Source organism: Hemiscyllium ocellatum, chromosome 37 (assembly GCF_020745735.1).
Source record: "Hemiscyllium ocellatum isolate sHemOce1 chromosome 37, sHemOce1.pat.X.cur, whole genome shotgun sequence".
NCBI classification, from domain to species: Eukaryota; Metazoa; Chordata; class Chondrichthyes; order Orectolobiformes; family Hemiscylliidae; genus Hemiscyllium; species Hemiscyllium ocellatum.
In genome coordinates, this window is record NC_083437.1 from 21,461,294 (window position 1) to 21,480,772 (window position 19,479).

A 19,479-nucleotide genomic window follows, 5' to 3' on the forward strand; every position below is an offset into this window, starting at 1 on the left:
AATTAACAAACACCAAGGGAGAGAGAATGATAGAGGTAATTAATAAACACGCAGTTGGAGCAATAACAGGCACACCGGGGCGGAGACGACAAAAACAAAACATATAAAGATGCTAATCTTCTGATCTGCTAAATGCAGGATTGTCATCACGATTACTTTTTACGAAAACTTGAAAAAGAAGGAACCGCCATCTCCAACTTGACATGAAACATCCGAGGAAAAACATTGCCCATCACAGTCCCCATCAAAGGTTATTCTGGACTGAAAAGCGCTGTTTGTCATTGAGATTAAATGCCCTGCTGTCAACAGTAAGGGATTCTGCTCTTTTCCAGGGTCTGAATCAGACTGCAGCAGAGTTCACGCTATAATATAATATGTTGGTGATGAAAAATTATTGATTACCTCGTTATCAGAGCTAAATTGAGAGTTAAAGAAACAAATGCAGAAATGTATTTTTGACATGAATTTGATATTTTAAAAGCTTGGTACAAGATACTTAAAATGGCACTATCTAGTTTAAGGCCCTAGTTGGTTTTGTGAACAGTTTTAACAAGGGAATCTGTCTATCCCAGCATGGAGGCATAGAGATATACAGCACAGAAACAGACCTTTCGGTCCAACCAGTCCATGCCAAACAGATATCCTAAATAAATCTAGTCTCATTTGCCAGCATTTGGCCTATATCACTGTAAACCCTTCCTATTTATATACCCATCCAGAAGCCTTTTAAATTGTGTAATGCTACCAGTCTCCAATTCCACTAGCAGGTCGATTCATACACACATCACTTTCTGCATGGAAAAAGTTGCCCTTCAGGTTCCTTTTTAAATCTTTCCCCACCCATTTTAAACCTATGCCATCTATTTTTGGACTCCACCCCCTCCCCATGGGGAAAGACCTTATCTGTTTACCCAACCATACCCATTTGTTATTTGTGCTTTGTCTGGTTAGGAGGCAATATCAGATCTTGACGTGAATAGATAATGGCCAAAATTGCTGCCCAGTCAGCAATGTCACACGCATGAACAAATTAAAAAGATGGAAGCTTAATCTTGTATCTACCATATAATGTCTTTGAAATTCTTATCTCAGTAGTGCAAGGTGGTAGCATATTGACTATTCATTCACAGACTGTGGGCATTGTTGGTTCAGCTAGCATTTATTACCCAACCATAATTGCCATTGAGAAGGTGATGGTAACCTACATTCTTGGACTGCTGAAGCCCACAGAGGTTTAGATACAACCCCAAGAGAATTACAAGAATTTAACTCAGCAACATTTCAAGGCATGACCATCATATTTCACTGTTTAAGACTGTTAATTAAGGTGAGGGATAAACTTTCGGGTGAGTCTGTTAACAGCATATATGTGAAAAGGATTGCAATATTGTTGGAGATATTTGAACAGATACACCCTGAAAACTTCACTTACAATGATTAACAGTGGATGACTTTGCTGCTTCTTGTAAGAAGTATAGCTTTGGTTGGTCTCCATCTGTCCTTGCATGGACCTCGTAGATGCAAACTAAATTTAATGATTTAGTTGTTTCTTAGATTCCAGCTTTGAGTGTCACTAAATTGAAACCTTTGAAATCATGAAAAGTTGTGGAAGTAAGTTGCCCCTATTTCTAACATTTACCATGATATAAATAAAGGTGTGCTTTGCATTACCAATGAGTTATTATTATTGGCGTCCTTGCCTCAATTGAATCTAATTAATGCCCAGTACTCTACTATTTGTTAGATGTTGCAAACTGAATCACCCTTGTCCTTCCCAGAGTTGATCATGGACTTTGAAGACACTCCAAATTTTGAAAACCTATGGATATACCAGAGTAGGAGCAGAAGTAGACTGTATGGTTAGTCAAGTCTCCTCCCCTCTTCAATTCCATTGTGGCTTCAACTTCATTTTTCCATCCAATCCCTGCATCTCTTGAGACCCTGAAAGACTATTATTGTAGTTTCTCAGCCTTCAGTAGATTATAGACTCTGCCACCTCCCTCTGTATTCTAAACAGAAGAAACAACTTAGTTCCTACCTTCAGAATGTTGGACATTTCAATGTGATCACCTGTCATTCTTCAAAACTTCAGGAAACATACACCCAATTTCCTCAGCCTCCCTTGGGATGGCCTTCCTATTTCATTGACTGAAATGAAAAATCCAATGAAACTTCTCAGTCTGGTCTCACCAAAAGCCTTGTCCAATTATAGTAAGACATTTTTATTCTCACAATCAAATCCGCTTGGTATAAGGCAAAAATCTAATTTCCCTTCCTAAGTTTTTATTGTATTGTGTATTCTTATCCGAATACTAGCAAGTCCCTCTAAATATCAACATTTACAAGTTCTGTTCTTTTTTAAAAAAACTTGCTTTTCTGTTCTTATGGCCAGACTGTATGGTATCATATTTCCCTGCATTATACTTCCATTTGCCACCTTACTGTTCACTTAATCTTTACACTCTCCTTCTAGCCGATGTTCCACCTAGCATCAGCACATTTTGATATGATACTTGCTGTCTTTTCATCCAAGTCATGAATATAGATTGTAAATAGTTGAGGGCGTAGCACTGATTGTTGTGGCATTTCACTAGTCACAGGCTGCCAACTTGAAAAAAAACATTTTATCCCTACTGTTTGCCTCCTATCTATTAACTAATCCTCTACCCAGACTATTATAGCACCTCCAATTCCACTGAGCCAGTTTTGTTGTGTTGTACAAGTCCCTTTTGGAAGTCTGTGCATGTGAATGGTTATTTGCCCGAACACTGCAAGCATTAATATTTATTGAGAAGCAATGGACTTGACAATCATTTATATTGTCTAGAGCAATGCCATTAACCTTAATTAACAATAGACATCAGCCAGTAAAAAACCAATTTGAATTATTTTAAAATTTGAATTATTATCCCTACCATAGGGATGAATACTGTGCACTGATGTGACTTCATTTCAATTATCTTGATGGGATGGTACTCTCATTGAGCAGCTGACAAACTCTGAATTGTCGTTCAGTTCTTTCATGACTTGGGCAACAGAAGCAAGCAAATTATTGGACACAGTCTGTCATTAAATTTGCCGATTGGCAGTCATTCAGATCAATTGTAGTCAGCGTTGTCCTTGTGTTTGAGCCTGTTGATTGGATCACTTGAAACTTGGAGACTGTAACAAACATGCTGTCTGTAAATGTTTATTTGATATGATAGGCCATCTGAAGAAATAATGAACATAATTATATTCACTTTGCGTATATCATATCCTTTTGTGTCAGGGTCATTAACACATTTTACGTCATTATTTCTTCAGAAGGGCGGTAAAGACAAGCCAGGGAACTATAGACCGGTGAGCCTGACCTCAGTGATGGGCAAGTTGTTGGAGGGAATCCTGAGGGACAGGGTGTACATGTATTTAGAAAGGCAAGGACTGTTGTGGTTCTGTTCGCCGAGCTGGGAATATGTGTTGCAGACGTTTCGTTCCCTGTCTAGGTGACATCCTCAGTGCTTGGGAGCCTCTTGTGAAGCGCTTCTGTAATCTTTCCTCCGGCATTTGTAGTGGTTTGAATCTGCCGCTTCCGGTTGTCAGTTCCAGCTGTCCGTTGCAGTGGTCAGTATATTAGGTCCAGATCGATGTGTTTATTGATTGAATCTGTGGATGAGTGCCATGCCTCTAGGAATTCCCTGGCTGTTCTGTGTTTGGCTTGTCCTATAATAGTAGTGTTGTCCCTGTCGAATTCATGTTGCTTGTCATTTGCATGTGTGGCTACTAAGGAAAGCTGGTCGTGTCGTTTCGTGGCTAGTTGGTGTTCATGGATGTGGATCGTTAGCTGTCTTCCTGTTTGTCCTATGTAGTGTGTTGTACACTCCTTGCATGGGATTTTGTACACTACATTGGTTTTGCTCATGCTGGGTATCAGGTCCTTCGTTCTGGTGAGTTGTTGTCTGAGAGTTGCTGTTGGTTTGTGTACTGTTATGAGTCCTAGTGGTCGTAGTAGTCTGGCTGTCAGTTCGGAAATGCTCTTGATGCATGGTAGTGTGGCTAGTCCTTTGGGTTGTGGCATGTCCTCGTTCCGTTGTCTTTCCCTTAGGCATCTGTTGATGAAATTGCGGGGTATCCATTTTTGGAATATTCCTGAATTCACCACAAAGGTATACAGGAAAGCCACTCACACAGACCAAGTCCTAAACTACGAAAGCAACCACCCCAACACACACAAAAGAAGTTGCATCAAGACACTATTCAAAAGAGACACAACACACTGCAGTACACCAGCACTGCAAAAAGAGGAAGAAGAACACCTATACAACGTATTCGCCAAAAACGGATACCCCGCAATTTCATCAACAGATGCCTAAGGGAAAGACAACGGAATGAGGACATGCCACAACCCAAAGGACTAGCCACACTACCATGCATCAAGAGCATTTCCGAACTGACAGCCAGACTACTGCGACCACTAGGACTCATAACAGCACACAAACCAAGAGCCACTCTCAGACAACAACTCACCAGAATGAAGGACCAGATACCCAGCATGAGCAAAACCAATGTAGTGTACAAAATCCCATGCAAGGACTGTACAAAACACTACATAGGACAAACAGGAAGACAGCTAACGATCTGCATCCATGAACACCAACTAGCCACGACCAGCTATCCTTAGTTGCCACACACGCAGATGACAAGCAACATGAATTCGACTGGGACAACACTACTATTATAGGACAAGCCAAACAGAGAACAGCCAGGGAATTCTGAGAGGCATGGCACTCATCCACAGATTCAATCAATAAACACATCGATCTGGACTCATATACCGACCACTGCAACAGACAGCTGGAACTGACAACTGGAAGCAGCAGATTCAAACCACTACAAATGCAGGAGGAAAGATCACAGAACCGCTTCACAGGAGGCTCCCAGGCACTGAGGATGTCACCTAGACAGGGGACGAAATGTCTGCAACATAAATTCCCAGCTCGGTGAACAGAACCACAAGAACGAGCACCTGAGCTACAAATCTTCTCACAAACTTTAAAGGCAAGGACTGATTCGGGATGGACAACATGGCTTTGTGTGTGGGAAATCACGTCTCACAAACTTGATTGAGTTTTTGAAGAAGTCACAAAGAAGATTGATGAGGGCAGAGCAGTAGATGTGATCTATATGGACTTCAGTAAGGTGTTCGACAAGGTTCCCCATGGGAGACTGATTAGCAAGGTTAGATCTCATGGAATACAAGAAGAACTAGCCATTTGGATACAGAACTGGCTCAAAGGTAGAAGACCGACGGTGGTGGTGGAGGGTTGTTTTTCAGACTGGAGGCCTGTGACCAGTGGAGTGCCACAAAGATCGGTGCTGGGCCGTCTACTTTTTGTCATTTACATAAATGATTTGGGTGCGAGCATGAGAGGTACAATTAGTAAGTTTGCAGATTACACCAAAATTGGAGGTGTAATGGACAGTGAAGAGGGTTATCTCAGATTACAACAGGATCTGGACCAGATGGGCCGATGGGCTGAGAAGTGGCAGATGGAGTTTAATTCCGATAAATGTGAAGTGCTGCATTTTGGGAAAGCAAATCTTAGCAGGACTTATACACTTAATGGTAAGGTCCCAGGGAGTGTTGCTGAACAAAGAAACCTTGGAGTGCAGGTTCATAACTCCTTGAAAGTGGAGTCGCAGGTACATAGAATAGTGAAGAAGCTGTTTGGTATGCTTTCCTTTATTGGTCAGAGTATTGAGTACAGGAGTTGGGAGGTCATGTGGCGACTGCACAGGACATTGGTTAGGCCACTGTTGGAATATTGCGTGCAATTCTGGTCTCCTTCCTATCGGAAAGATGTTGTGAAACTTGAAAGAGTTCAGAAAAGATTTACAAGGATGTTACCAGGGTTGGAGGATCTGAGCTACAGGGAGAGGCTGAACAGGCTGGGGCTGTTTTCCCTGGAGCGTCGGAGGCTGAGGGGTGACCTTATAAAGGTTTACAAAATTATGAGGGGCATGGATAGGATAAATAGACAAAGTCTTTTCCCTGGCAACGGTGAGTCTAGAACTAGAGGGCATAGGTTTAGGGTGAGAGGGGAAAGATATAAAAGAGACCTAAGGGGCAACCTTTTCATGCAGAGGGTGGTACGTGTATGGAATGAGCTGCCAGAGGATGTGGTGGAGGCTGGTACAACTGTAACATTTAAGAGGCATTTGGATGGGTATATGAATAGGAAGGGTTTGGAGGGATATGGGCTGGGTACTGGCAGGTAGGACTAGATTGGGTTGGGATATCTGGTTGGCATGGACGGGTTGGACTGAAGGGTATGTTTCAATGCTGTACATCTCTATGACTCTATTTCAGGGATATTTATCCCTTTAATATTAATTTATTTCAATGAGCACATTTCTGCCAGCCACTTTTGTGAGACCAATTAGCAAAATAAATACAGGTTCACATAAAAGGCAAATCTTGCATAATTTCTTATTTTTATTGTGCAGCAGTGATAGAAACTAGGAAATAGAAAATATGACTTTGTTCCAGGTATACATTTTGGTAGTATATATTTAAAATGAGCCAATTTAGAAAGGAACAAATGCAGCATGAAACTTTGCCCCAGCCCGAGAAGATAATTCTGTTCTCACATTTCCCATTCTGTTGTTTCCTTGATTGGGGAAGCCAATTTACTGCAGAATTAGGAATGTTTAATTGTTCACAACCCAATATAAAATCTTCAGTTCATTGAGTGAAAAAAAAAATCCATACTGGCCTCTGACAGTTTTTAGACAGGAATTTCGGTCAGCACAATATTTGTTGCCAGAACATAAGTGATTTCTGAGAAGATTTGTAGGGTTGAGGTTGTGGATCTAAGTTTGCTCACTGAGCTGGAAGATTCATTTTCAGACATTTTGTCGCCATACTAGGTCACATCATCAGTGAGCCTCTGGAGAAGCACTGTTGTTTTGTCCCGCTTTCTGTATATATGTCTTGGTTTCTTGGGTGTGATATCATTTCCGGTTCTTTTTCTCAGAGGATGGTAGATGGGATCCAAATTGATGTGTTTATTGATGGAGTTCCAGTTAGAATGCCTGGCCTTGAGGGTACTAGTGATCGTGGGTCATGTTTTTTGGTGACTAGCTGGTGTTCATGTATCCTAGTGGCAAGCTTTCTCTCTGTTTGTCCAATGTAGTGTTTGTTATAGTTCTTGCAAGGTATTTTGTAAATGACATTCATTTTGCTGGTTGTTTCTATTGGATCCTTTAGATTCATTAGTTGCCATTTAAGTGTGGTGGTAGGTTTGTGGGCTACGATGATGCCAAGAGGTCTGAAGAGTTTGGAAGTCATTTCAGAGATATCTTTGATGTAAGGTAATGTGGCTATAGTTTCTGGGCACATTGTATCTGCATGTTCTGGTTTGTTGTTGAGAAATCAGCAGACTGCATTTATTGGGGACCTGTTTTTCTTGAATATGCTGTATAAGTATTTCTCTTCTGCTGTTTGTAGTACTTGGGTGCTGCAGTGTGGCTTATTGAAATAATGTCCTGATGCAGCTTCGTTTGTGGGTGTTAACTACAGAAGCATCTGTAGTTTGCTTCTGTAGTTAAATATTTGGTCTGTGTGTGTTGTTTTCCTGGAGATGCTAGTTTGAAGTTCTCCATTAACTGTTCGTTCTACTGTCCCATCTAGGAATGGGAGTCTTTTGGCATTCTCCTCCACTTTTGTGAATTTTACACCTCACCACCCACTTCACATTTAATAACAAGACCTGCAAACAAATTAGTCTTGATGGGATCAAGAATATCAGTGTTCCTAGCAGAAGCAGTAATGCAGAGATTGGAACAAGCAGCCCTTCCAACTATCCAACCCAAACTTTGGGTCCGCTATGTGGATGACACCTTTGCCATCAGAAAATCGAACAAATTGGACGAAACCTACAATACCACCTGAGATATCCTGACTGGCATAAAATTCACAAAAGAGGAGGAGAATGAAAACAGACTTCCATTCCTAATGAGACAGTAAAACGAACAGTTAATGGAGAACTTCAAACCTGTATCTACAGGAAAACAACACACACAGACCCAATACTTAATGCAGAAGCAATCATCCCAACACCCACAAATGAAGCTGCATCAGGACATTATCTCAATGAGCCACAACACACTGCAGCACCCAAGAACTACAAACAGCAGAAAAAAAATACCTATTCAGCGTATTCAAGAACAAGTACCCAATAAATAGTCTGCCGATTTCTCAACAACAAACCCAAGCAAGCAGACACGAAGTGCCCAGAAACTATAGCCACATTACCTTATATCAAAGACATCTCTGAAATGACTTCCAGACTCCTCAGACCTCTTGGCATCATCGTAGCCCACAAACCTACCAACACACTTAAACAACAACTTATGAATCTAAAGGATCCAATAGAAACAACCAGCAAAACTAATGTCATTTACAAAACACCTTGAAAGAACTGGAACAAGCACTACATTGGACAAACAGGCAGAAAACTTGCTGCCAGAATACATGAACACAAATGAGTCACCAAAAGACATGACCGACTATCACTAGTATTCTTACATACAGACAAAGAAGGACACCACTTTGACTGGGACAACACATCCATCCTCAATCATGTTAAACAGAGAAACACACAAGAATTCCTCAAGGCCAGACATTCTAACTAGAACTCCATCAATAAACACATCGATTTGGACCCTCATCTACCATCCTTTGAGAAAGAGAACTGGAAATGATATCACACACCTAAGCAACCAAGACACATAAATAGAAAGCAGGACATAACATCAGTGCTTCTCCGGAGGCTGATGATGTGACCTAGTATGGTGATGAAATGTTTGAAAACGAATCTTCAGTTCAGCGAGCAAACTTAGATCCATAAGTTGATCTGCTGCAGGACACTAGGTAGCTAATTGATAGTGCCATGGCTTAGATGCCATAGATCTGCATTCCAGTTGATATTTTTTAAATTGTCAAAACTATTACATTTCCTACAACCTGATAGAAACCAGTGTGCTAAATAATCCTGATGACAACACAGCCTATACTAATGCAGTCTAATGTATTAGTTTTGAGGTTATAGCTGATTTTTTTTCTCTCTCCTTGTTCAAGAATGGATTTTCCACAGCACAGTCACCAGGTCCTGGAGCAGTTGAATCACCAGAGACATCTTGGGTTGCTCTGTGACTGCACCTTTGTTGTAGATGGCATTGACTTCAAGGCACACAAGGCGGTGCTGGCTGCATGCAGTGAATATTTCAGGACATTGTTCTTGGACCAGAAAGATGTGGTACACCTTGACATCAGCAATGCAGCAGGTGAGAATCCTGCAGGTACTGAGACGCGAACCATTATGCAGAGGACATTAATACTATCAGGGCAAGAATGGGTTAAAACCAGAGATAAATGTTGGTCATGACGCCAGAACGACTCCCCTGCTCCTCTCTGAGTAATGGTTCACCTGAGAAGGCTAACAGAACCTGAATTGAATGTATCACCATTGAAGTGGGGGCTTACATTTTGGCAACAGTCTGTTTGAGTTGGCTAACTTGTGGCTGTGAGATTGGGAACTCTTTTTCAATGGCCCAAGTTAGGTTGGGGGAAATGAAAACATCAGCTGGTTTCCTGCTCCAAGTCATTATTCAGTCTGTCCTAGTGCAGACCGCTGCAAATGGGCATCAACCAGGGACATGATGTGGCTCTGCGGTGCCATTTTCATAGATGAATGACAAGTGGTATCTCAGCTTACTTTTGTTTTCTTTATTCTTTCATGGAATGTGGGTATCATTGGTAAGGTCAGAATTTGTTTCCCATCCATAATTGTCTAATAACTGAGTGGCTTGCTCAGCCACCTTAAGAGGGAAGTTAAGAGTCAACCACATTGCTGTGGGTCTGGAGTCACAGGTAGGCCAGACCAGTTAAACATGGCAGATTTAACTAGTGAACCAGATGGTTGTTTACAACAATGGACAGTGATAACCGTCACTGAGATTAGCTTTCAATTCCAGATTATTTTTATTGAATTTAAGTTCGACCAGTGGCCATGATGGGATTTTAAACCATGACCTCAGAGCATTAGCCTGAGCTTCTGAATTACTAATGAGTGAGATTACCACAAAATGGAGTGGCAACATAATGTAAGAAAATTTAATTATTAAAACTTAATGCTTAAAACTTAAGTAATACCCTTATGGAGGCCACAGCTGGATTTTCATCAGTACAAAAGAATCTGAAGCACAACCTCACAACAACATTGCTCAATGTGATGAGGTGAATTTTTTAGCTTGAGTTTGAACCTCACTGAGAGATAGACTGATTAAATGTGACTCAGGACTGACGAGCCAGGAGATCTTCATGTGCTTCCAGGAATGGATTGAATCCCTCAGTAGCATATAGTGATCTGAGATACTTTCTCACAGGTCTCGGCCAGGTGTTGGAATTCATGTACACAGCCAAGCTGAACCTGACCTCGGTGAACGTTTTTGATGTGCAGGCAGTGGCTGGCTTCCTTCAGATGCATGATATTGTCAGCACCTGTAACACTTTCATTGAAGGTAAGTCCTGCACCCCATCACTGGCTTTCACCAAAGAGGAACCTTCTCCTTGGTATGTATGTATGAAAGAGATACAAAGGTACAAAGGCATTTGAAACTCTTATTCTACTCTTTCTTTCTCCACAAATTCTTCAATCTATTCAAAGAGCAAGTATAAGTAGTTAATAGTTGGCCACCATGTCTGTATCTAACCGCACTGATTCTGTCTTGCAAACAGGTATTGAGATACCAGGCAGTGATGGAAAGCAAGAAAAAGAGCTGGTCACAGATAATCCTGAGAAACAAAAGAAGGACCCAGCTGAAGAAGTGAAGGATGAAGCACCAGTGGAATCTGAGGACGACGATACAACAGTGGAGTTTGAAGATGATGAAGACAAAGATTACAAACCTGGTCAGTTGGCATCCTCTCCACAGTGCAACCTGGTTAGACATTCAGTGTTTTACTCCTTGCTGACATGAAGCTTTGGCCCCCAGTAATTGTCAGCTGTGTATGGAAATCAGTGATCAAAGCTGAGAAGCATCTATGAGACTGATCCACTACAAGTCAGTAATATTCTACTGTGGCTGCTTGAGGCTCAAGAGTTAACTAGCTTTGGGATCTGGGTTTGACACACTCAAGGCAAATAAAAAAATTAAAGAAGGGTTAAAAAAAAAGTAGCTGTTTTGAATCAGTATTGTATTAGAAATTAACTTGAAAAATTTGCAGCTTCAATAAATTGTGTGTTGTTGATAATTATTGAAAAATTCCAGAGAGTTTGCTTCTCCAATTTGAGTTCATCTGCCGTGTATCATCCGTGCATAGACAGCCGAAGATACAGGAAAGTGTTGCAATGTTCTTCTCTCTCACTTCATCTTCTCTATAAGACAAAAAAAAAATGACTTGCATTTATAATAGCAGTTTTTGTTGCTTGACATGTCAAAATATTTTATAATCAATCAATTACTTTTGAAGTGTAGCCAGTCTTATAGGAAAATCAGCTTCCAATTTGCACCCAGCAAACTCCCATGAACAGCAATGTGATAACGACCAGATAATCTGTCATCTTGTGATATTGGTTGAGGGATAAATATTGGCCAGGACACTAGGGATAATTTCTGTGCTCTTTGTCAAGGTAGGATCTTTTATATCCAAACGAGTAGCCCACTGTGGTTTCAGTTTAATGTTTCGTTCAAAAGACAGCCGCTCTGACAGTCCAGTGCTGCCACACTGCAGGTTTGGACTGATTTGTGTGCTCAAGCACCAGAATGGGACTTGAATCCAGAACCCTACAAAATGGTCAGGCTGTGTTTGGGAACTCAGCCTGTAGGGTGCAGCACCTGTCAATTGTGTATTGGTCTCTAACACACAGATTGTGGTGGACTGGTTGATCACAGAATATCTGACAGTTGACTCCACCACTGAAGAAACCAAAAATGTGCAACTTCCATGTGGAATAAGAAAACAAATTTCTATCACCACTGTAAAAGATAAAGGCATCTGCCCTTGCATACTATTAAAGTATATTCATAAGTAAAAATGGGAATTTGAACAACAATGATGTACAGACAAAGAAAGTTGATGAGCTGAAGGCTCTTTTGAAAGCTCAACATTGATTTTTTTCTCGAACCAGCAGTAAAAGGTAAGAAGCATAATTTTGTCATCTTCTGGCAAAGTTCAAGAAATCATTCACAGGTGGCAAAGTAGTTAAGGAAGCAATGACTGTGGCCCACTGACTTTTTAATTCAAACACTTTAGCAACAATGAAGAAATAATAATGACTGTCCAAGCATGTCCTTTGGTGCTTCCAGAGTAACAAGATGAGGTGGAACTTTTGACTGAAGACAACTGACTGAAGAACGGTGATTTGAGGCAGTTAAGTCAAGGGAAGGTTTTTAGGTATGGTACCGAAAATCTTCACTCTTCTTAAAGCAAGGAATGAAGGGTGCAGTGAGCTGTCAGACAGTGCGTAATTGAGTTCCTTACATTGTGCTGAAACTGATAGAGCTAAGCTGTTAACTGCAGAGAAAGGACAGAAACTGAGTGCATATGATCAGTGCTGTGAATGCATTCAAATACAGACTCATGAAACTGGGTTTGTGGGCCTTCCAATTAAAAAATAAAATGCGGCAACACTTTCCAAATTTGGAGAAAATGCCAAGAAAAAAAAATCAAAGACAAAGAAAAATGGCTCCACATTGAAAACATTTGTACATCCCTGAGGAAGTTAGCAGAGGAATTCAACAGGCAGTTTTAGGAATTAGATGTTGGGGAACAAATTGGCACGTTTGTCTCAAACTGATCCATTCAAGTAGACTTCAATGGGTTAGCTACCAAATTCCATCAGGTATTTGATTTTCCAAGCAGTGGAGTTAATATGGAGATATTGTTGCTGTGTTGCCATAATCTTATGAGACCCTAGGGGCTGCTCTCATTTTGACCTGAGGGCCACCAGACCTCAGGCAAGGGAAGAGGTTGAGAAATAGAGTCCTTCATGGTAACCTCAAACCGGTGATGGGAATTGAACCTACACTGTTGGCGTCACACTACTCTGTAAACCAACAATCCAGCCAACTGAGCTAAACTGAATCCCAATATGGAGATAATTACAACGCAAATTGATATTGAGCTTAAAGTCAGTTCAAAACACAGCATTTTTGGGACTTGTAAACAGAGAAATAAACTCACCCATATCATTCTATGCTTTAGAAATGAAAGCTTGCTCCGGCTCCACAGAATGATACAGTATTCTCCCAAACAAAGATAATTAAGCATAATCCACATCACAGATAGGCATTTGATGTACTGTATAATGACTAGCAGTCCTAAACTACAACACAGACTTCAAGATACTGGCTGATAATGTGCAGTCACAGGTGTCATATTGAGACTTCCTGAATCGAGGACAAAATGAATAATTGTATACATTTGATTTAGACTTATATTGTACTAAAAATAGACTTTATTCTACATTTTCTTAAGGGTAAATCCTGAGTTGTACTTAAAGCGTTGGACTCATCTGATATAGTGCATTAATGCTGCATTCCGTGCCTTCTGTCTGCCAGTCATGCTGATGATCTCTTTAGTTTCTGCCATCCACACTGCCAGCTGACTTCTTAACTTGACCAGTGTGTCTCTGCATGTGGTGACCATCATCTCTGTGACTTAGCTCTGGTTGTATTTCCCAACAGGAGACACAGTGAAAGATGCTGTCTCGAAGATATATGGTAAACGCCGGCACCTTCCTGCCAGGAAAAGCACTTCGAGTGACACCAAAGATGCCAGTATTTCAGAAAATCCTGATGAAGGTATAGTCTTTAGTCAATAATCCCAATGTTTGGGTGTAACCTTTTCAGGTGGGCATGCTATAATTTAATGATTTTTACATGTGCTCTTCTGTCTGGTAGCTATCACTGGTTTGTGGTAATCAGGTAAAAGAAATAAATTTAAGCTCAGGCTCATTGGTTCTCTGTATTAGCACAGTATCAATCAATTAAGTATTTAATAGCCACCATGCTTCCCTAACTATCTGCCATGAATACATTTCTGTTTTTAATGAGAGAGTGGGTGATGAACAATGAGCCAGTGCATGTAAGAGATATCAGCTTTACTTTTTTTTTCCCCAAGCAATGCTCCTTTCTCTCTTGAAGGAAATTCATTCCTGCTCCTTCCTTCCGACAGTTCCACACATGTTGGCTATTCTTTGGTACCTTATATAACTGCCATTATTAGATAAAAGTCAAAACAGTGAATGTTGGTATGAAATCTAAATATGGGGAATAATAAAGCCTGGTTCTCTCCTTTTTTTTCCATTACTTATCCATAGTATGTGGCTGGGCCAGCATTTATTGCCAATCCATAACTGCGTGGGAGAAGTCTGTGCTGAGCTGCCTTCTTGAAATGCTGTAGTCCATGTGGTGTATGTATAGTCCTAAGTGCCATTATGGAAAGAATTCATAATTTTGATCCAGCAACAGTGAAGGAATGGAAATATGTTTCCAAATTTGGATGGTGAATGACTTGGAGGGGAACTTCCAGACTACGTTCCATCTAAGATCTCCTGACACTGCGTGAACCTTCGAGATCCATGCATGGTAGCTGCGTCTAAACTGAAGTAAATACATCCATACACCAGTTGCAAGCATAGCTGTGCATCTTAAAGAGAACATTGCCAGTGAGTAATAGGTGTTGTCATGCCCTTGTTCTTCTACATGGTAGAAGTCGTGGGTTTGGAAGGTGCTGTCTCAGGAGCCTAGGTGAGTTGTTGCAGTGCATTTTGAATATGGTACACGTTGCTGTCTCTGTCCATCAGTGGTGTCAGGAGTGAATGTTGGTGGTAATAGATGCTCCTGACCTGTGTCTTTGTAGATGTTGGACAGGCATTGAGGAATCAGGAGGTAAGTTACTCAACATAACATTCCCAGCGTCTAATCTGCTGTTGCAGCTACAGTGTTTATATGGCATGGTTCAGTTCTGTTTCCGGTCAATGATATACCCAGGATGTTGGTAGTGAGGGATTCAGCCATGGTAATGCCATTGAATGTCAAAGGGCGATGTTTAAGTTTTCTTTTATTGGAGGTGGTCATTACCTGGCACTAGTGTGATGCAAATGTTACTCGCCACTTATCAGACCAAGCCCTAACATTACCAAGATCTTGCTGCATTTGGACATAGACTGTTTCAGTATCTGAGAAGTCATGAATTGTGCTGAACATTGTGCGATCATCAGTAAACACCCCCATTTCTGACCTCCCTCCGTCATAAGGTCATTGATGAAGCAGCTGAAGATGGCTGTGCCTTGGTCTCCACCTTGAAGAACTTGTGCAGTAATGTCCTGGAGATGAGTTATGTGGTAGATATGACTCCATCCATTGGAGTGTTTTCCCCGATTCTATTTCCCCTAGTTTTACTCAGGTCTTTTGATGCCAATTTTGTCAAATGCAGCCTTAAATTCAAGGGCAGCTCTTCTCACATTCCCTCTGAAGTTCATCTCCTTTGTTCATTTTGGACCAAGGCTGTAACAAGGTCAGAAACTGAGTGGGCCTAGTGGAACCCAAATTGAGCACCAGTGAGCAGATTATTGTTGAATAAGTGCTGCTTGATGATTGAGAATAAATAATACTGTGGTAACTTGAATTTGTCCAGTTTTTTGTGCAAAGAACATACCTAGGCAAATTTCCCACATTGCTAGATAGCTGGCAGTGTTGTAACTTGAATAGCTTGGCTGGGGTGCTGCTAGTTTTGGAGCTCAAGTCTTCAATATTTTCACCAGAACTTTATCAGAGCTTGGTGCAATTCCTGGCATGCCATCCTGCGCTCTTCATTGGACTAGAGCTGATCCAATGGATTGGTGGCAATGGTAGAGTGCAGGATATACCAGGCAATAAGGTTATAGATTGTAACAAATCTGCTGCTGTTCATGGTTCTCAATACCTCATATACACAGCAATGATTTGCTCGATCTGTTCAAAATTTATCCCAATTAGCATTGTGGGTGTGCCACACAACATAATGAGGGTCTTCTCAGTGTGAAGGCAAGACTTTGTCTTAACAAAGTTTGTATAGTGGTCACTTCTACTGATACTGTGATGGACGGATGTATCTGCAACAGTTAAATTTGTGAGGATGAGGTCAAGTACGTTTTCATTGTTGGTTCCCTCCCACCCTGCCACAGAACAGCATAGCAGCTATGTTATAGAATCATTGAATCCCTACAGTGTGGAAGCAGGCCTTTTAGCCCATTGAGTCCACATTGACCCTCTGAAGAGCATCTCACTCAGACCCATCCACCCCCTCCCTTCCTCCCTCCTACCCTGTAACCCTGCATTTCTCATGGCTAATCCACCTTGCCTATACATCCCTGGACATTAGTGGTGCTATTCAGGTACTTCTAATGATGCACATGGAAGTCCCTGCCTCAGATGGGAGTCTCTGCTCTTGCCATTCTCCATGCATCCTCTAAGTGGTCTTCAAAATGGAGGACTACTGATTCATCGACTGAGGAAGGGGTTGGCGGTACATAGTAATCAACAAGAGGTTTCCCTGCACATGTTTGATCGGTTCCCAAGAGACGTTAGGATTCAAGGATATAAATGAATGCACTTTCTAACTCAAGACGCTGAAGGGAAATTAGAACTGAGAACCACATCTAATTCTTCTTAACCCTGCTCCAAGGCAATAGAGGCCAATGGTGACCTTATTACTGTCCCAGCTGAGATCAGCCAACTCAGCACAGACCAGTGATGGAACTTGTGACTGTGTGGTTCACTGAGTCTGAGTTGAGGACGTTAAGCATCAGGGCAGCTTATAACCAATCAGTTTGAAATATATTGGTTGCTGGTTAAGACTACCTTATTTGGAATAATGGGCCTCCTGATTTTGTTCCTTTCCTCAGAGACAGCAGAAGATGAATTGAGTGAGTCAGATAAAGTGGAGCAAGATGAAGACACTGAGATAAAAGAGAATGGGGATGCAATGACACACAGTCATGGAGACAGTGGGGGACATTCTGAATTCAGTGAAAAGTTAGATGCAGCCTCAGAGTCAGATGCAACTTTGGAGGATCAGGATGGTGCTCATGACACCAGACGTCGCCGCTTTGGACCATACATTGACCGGACTGAGTCCCGTCCTTATGGCTCAATAACACACAAATGCAAGGTAATGGTTCTCTGCAACAAACTGATTTGCACCAGTTTGGGATCTTGCGCATGAACAGCATCGACTACAATGTACATCTTGGTCAAAGGAATGCCACTTGCCCAGGGGATAACCATACAGGAAACAAACACTTGTTTGAGATACAAGTGTCTGTGACAGGATTGTGAGCAATAGGATTCAGCATCAAGAGATTTCTCATGGTAACAAAGAAAGAGGTGGTGGTGGTGGTGGTGACAAAACAGTTAGTTAATGCATATGCTGTACCTGAACTAGCAACAAGACTCCCATATTATTCTGAGCAATTAACTTGCTGTTCACAATCCTGTCAGTTATTTTACTGCATCTCAAATAAGTGATCACTTGCCCCTAGCAAGTGGCACTCCTTTTGCCAAGATGAGCTCAGAGTCAAAGCTGTTCATGAGCTTAGCTGTCTACATATCTACAAAGTGGCCATAGTCACATCCTCTGCCCCCTACCATGGCTTTCGTTATTAAAACATTCAAGGTGATGCATTAGGAGCAGAAGTATGCCACTCAGTCCTATGAGTCTTTTCTGTCAATCAATAAGATCATAGCTGATCTGATTGCTCCACATTCTCACCTACTCCTGATAACCTTTCACCCCGCCTTGCTTATCAAGAAACTATTGACCTCTACCTTAAAAATATTCATGACTATGTTTCAACTGCCTTTTCAGGAAGAGAGTTCCAAAGTCTCTCAAACCTCCATGAGAGAGAAAATAAAATCTCCCCATCATTGCCTTAAATGAGTGACTACTTATTTTTAAACAGCAACTCATAGTTCCAGATTCTCCCAATAGAGGAAACACCCTTTCCACATGAAGCTCAGAATCGTTTATGTTTCAATCAAGTTACCTCTTCCTCATCTAAACTTCTAGCAACTGATCTATTCCTTCTTTATTTTAGGACTGTGGGAAAGAGTTCACACACACGGGAAACTATAAGCGGCATGTCCGCATCCACACAGGAGAGAAGCCATTCTCCTGCAGGGAGTGTAACAAAGCATTCTCTGACCCTGCAGCCTGCAAAGCACATGAGAAAACACACAGGTATGGGAGAGTTACTGAGGCTCACAATCAACAGGAATGATCCCTGAGCAGTACTAACTCAGCCATTTGTTGGTTCATGAGAGCAGGAAGAGACTATTTAGCTCCTCAGATCTGATTGTCATTCAATGATGTCATGGTTGATTTCCAACCTAACAGTCCATCATAATAATAAAACCAAAAACAGTGGATGCTGGAAATTTGAAGTGAAAACAGAAATTGTTGGAGAAACTCAGCAAGTCTGGAAGCATCTGTGGAAAGAAAGCAGAGCCACCATTACTGGTCGAGTGACCCTTCAACAGAACTATATCTTGACCAGTTCTGTTTTTGTGTAAAAGTTCCTAATTTCACTCCTGAAAAATCTGGTTCTTAATTTTCAGCTTTTCCCACTCGTCCTTTACTCCCCAACCAGGGGACTTTCTTTCTATTTAACCTATTTATTCCCTTAACATTTTGAAAACTTCAGTCAGCCACCTGCCCCAATCATTCACTCTCTCAACCACCCACAGTCACTGTCCTTCACTCACCCACACCAATCCCCTGCTCTCTTGAAGGAATAAATTAAGGTGCAATTTTTTCATTGTAGCATATTTGTATCATGTCACAGATCAAACTCCAGTGACAATGGTGAACTTGTTCATTATTAAATACAGTTCCCTAAGAAAACAAGAACTTTTGACTGGAGTAAAGTGCTAACAGTATTTGCTTTTCCCACAGTCCTGTCAAACCTCATTCCTGTGAAGAATGTGGGAAGAGCTACCGGCTCATCAGTTTGCTGAATTTGCATAAGAAGCGACACACGGGCGAGGCTAAGTATACGTGTGATGACTGCAGGAAAACATTCACCACCTCTGGCAACCTGAAACGCCACCAGCTGGTTCACAGCGGTGAGAAGCCTTACCAATGCGATTACTGCGAGAGATCATTCTCTGATCCCACTGCTAAAATGAGGCATCTGGAAATGCATGATGCTGACAAGGTTCACAAGTGTCCGCACTGTGAGAAACGTTTTAATCAGGTACGACTCCTCCTTCCTCCATCTCTCAGCTGGTGTGGGATCTTTGTTGAGATCCTGTCCCTGTCATACTGTCCAGTACAGAAATCTACTCAAAAGAGTGCTAACAAGCTGTTGACAGGAGCCAGGAGATTCTGTTGTGGCCTGATCTGTATGCACCAACATGTCTTTCAACAAGACCCAGGGGCAATGGCTGATT

At 41.5% G+C, this 19,479-nt stretch overlaps 1 protein-coding gene across 1 annotated transcript in view; it reads left to right on the forward strand.

The window, feature by feature from the left end:
• The window catches only part of zbtb17 (zinc finger and BTB domain containing 17), a 33,980-nt gene that overhangs the window by 637 nt on the left and 13,864 nt on the right, over positions 1-19,479 (forward strand). The window contains exons 2-8 of the mRNA XM_060852130.1: positions 9,122-9,327; positions 10,429-10,563; positions 10,781-10,954; positions 13,732-13,848; positions 16,935-17,200; positions 18,126-18,268; positions 18,983-19,283. Of these exons, the coding sequence (XP_060708113.1) occupies positions 9,123-9,327; positions 10,429-10,563; positions 10,781-10,954; positions 13,732-13,848; positions 16,935-17,200; positions 18,126-18,268; positions 18,983-19,283 (1,341 nt within the window). The 5' untranslated portion in view covers position 9,122. The remainder of the gene's footprint in view (positions 1-9,121; positions 9,328-10,428; positions 10,564-10,780; positions 10,955-13,731; positions 13,849-16,934; positions 17,201-18,125; positions 18,269-18,982; positions 19,284-19,479) is intronic.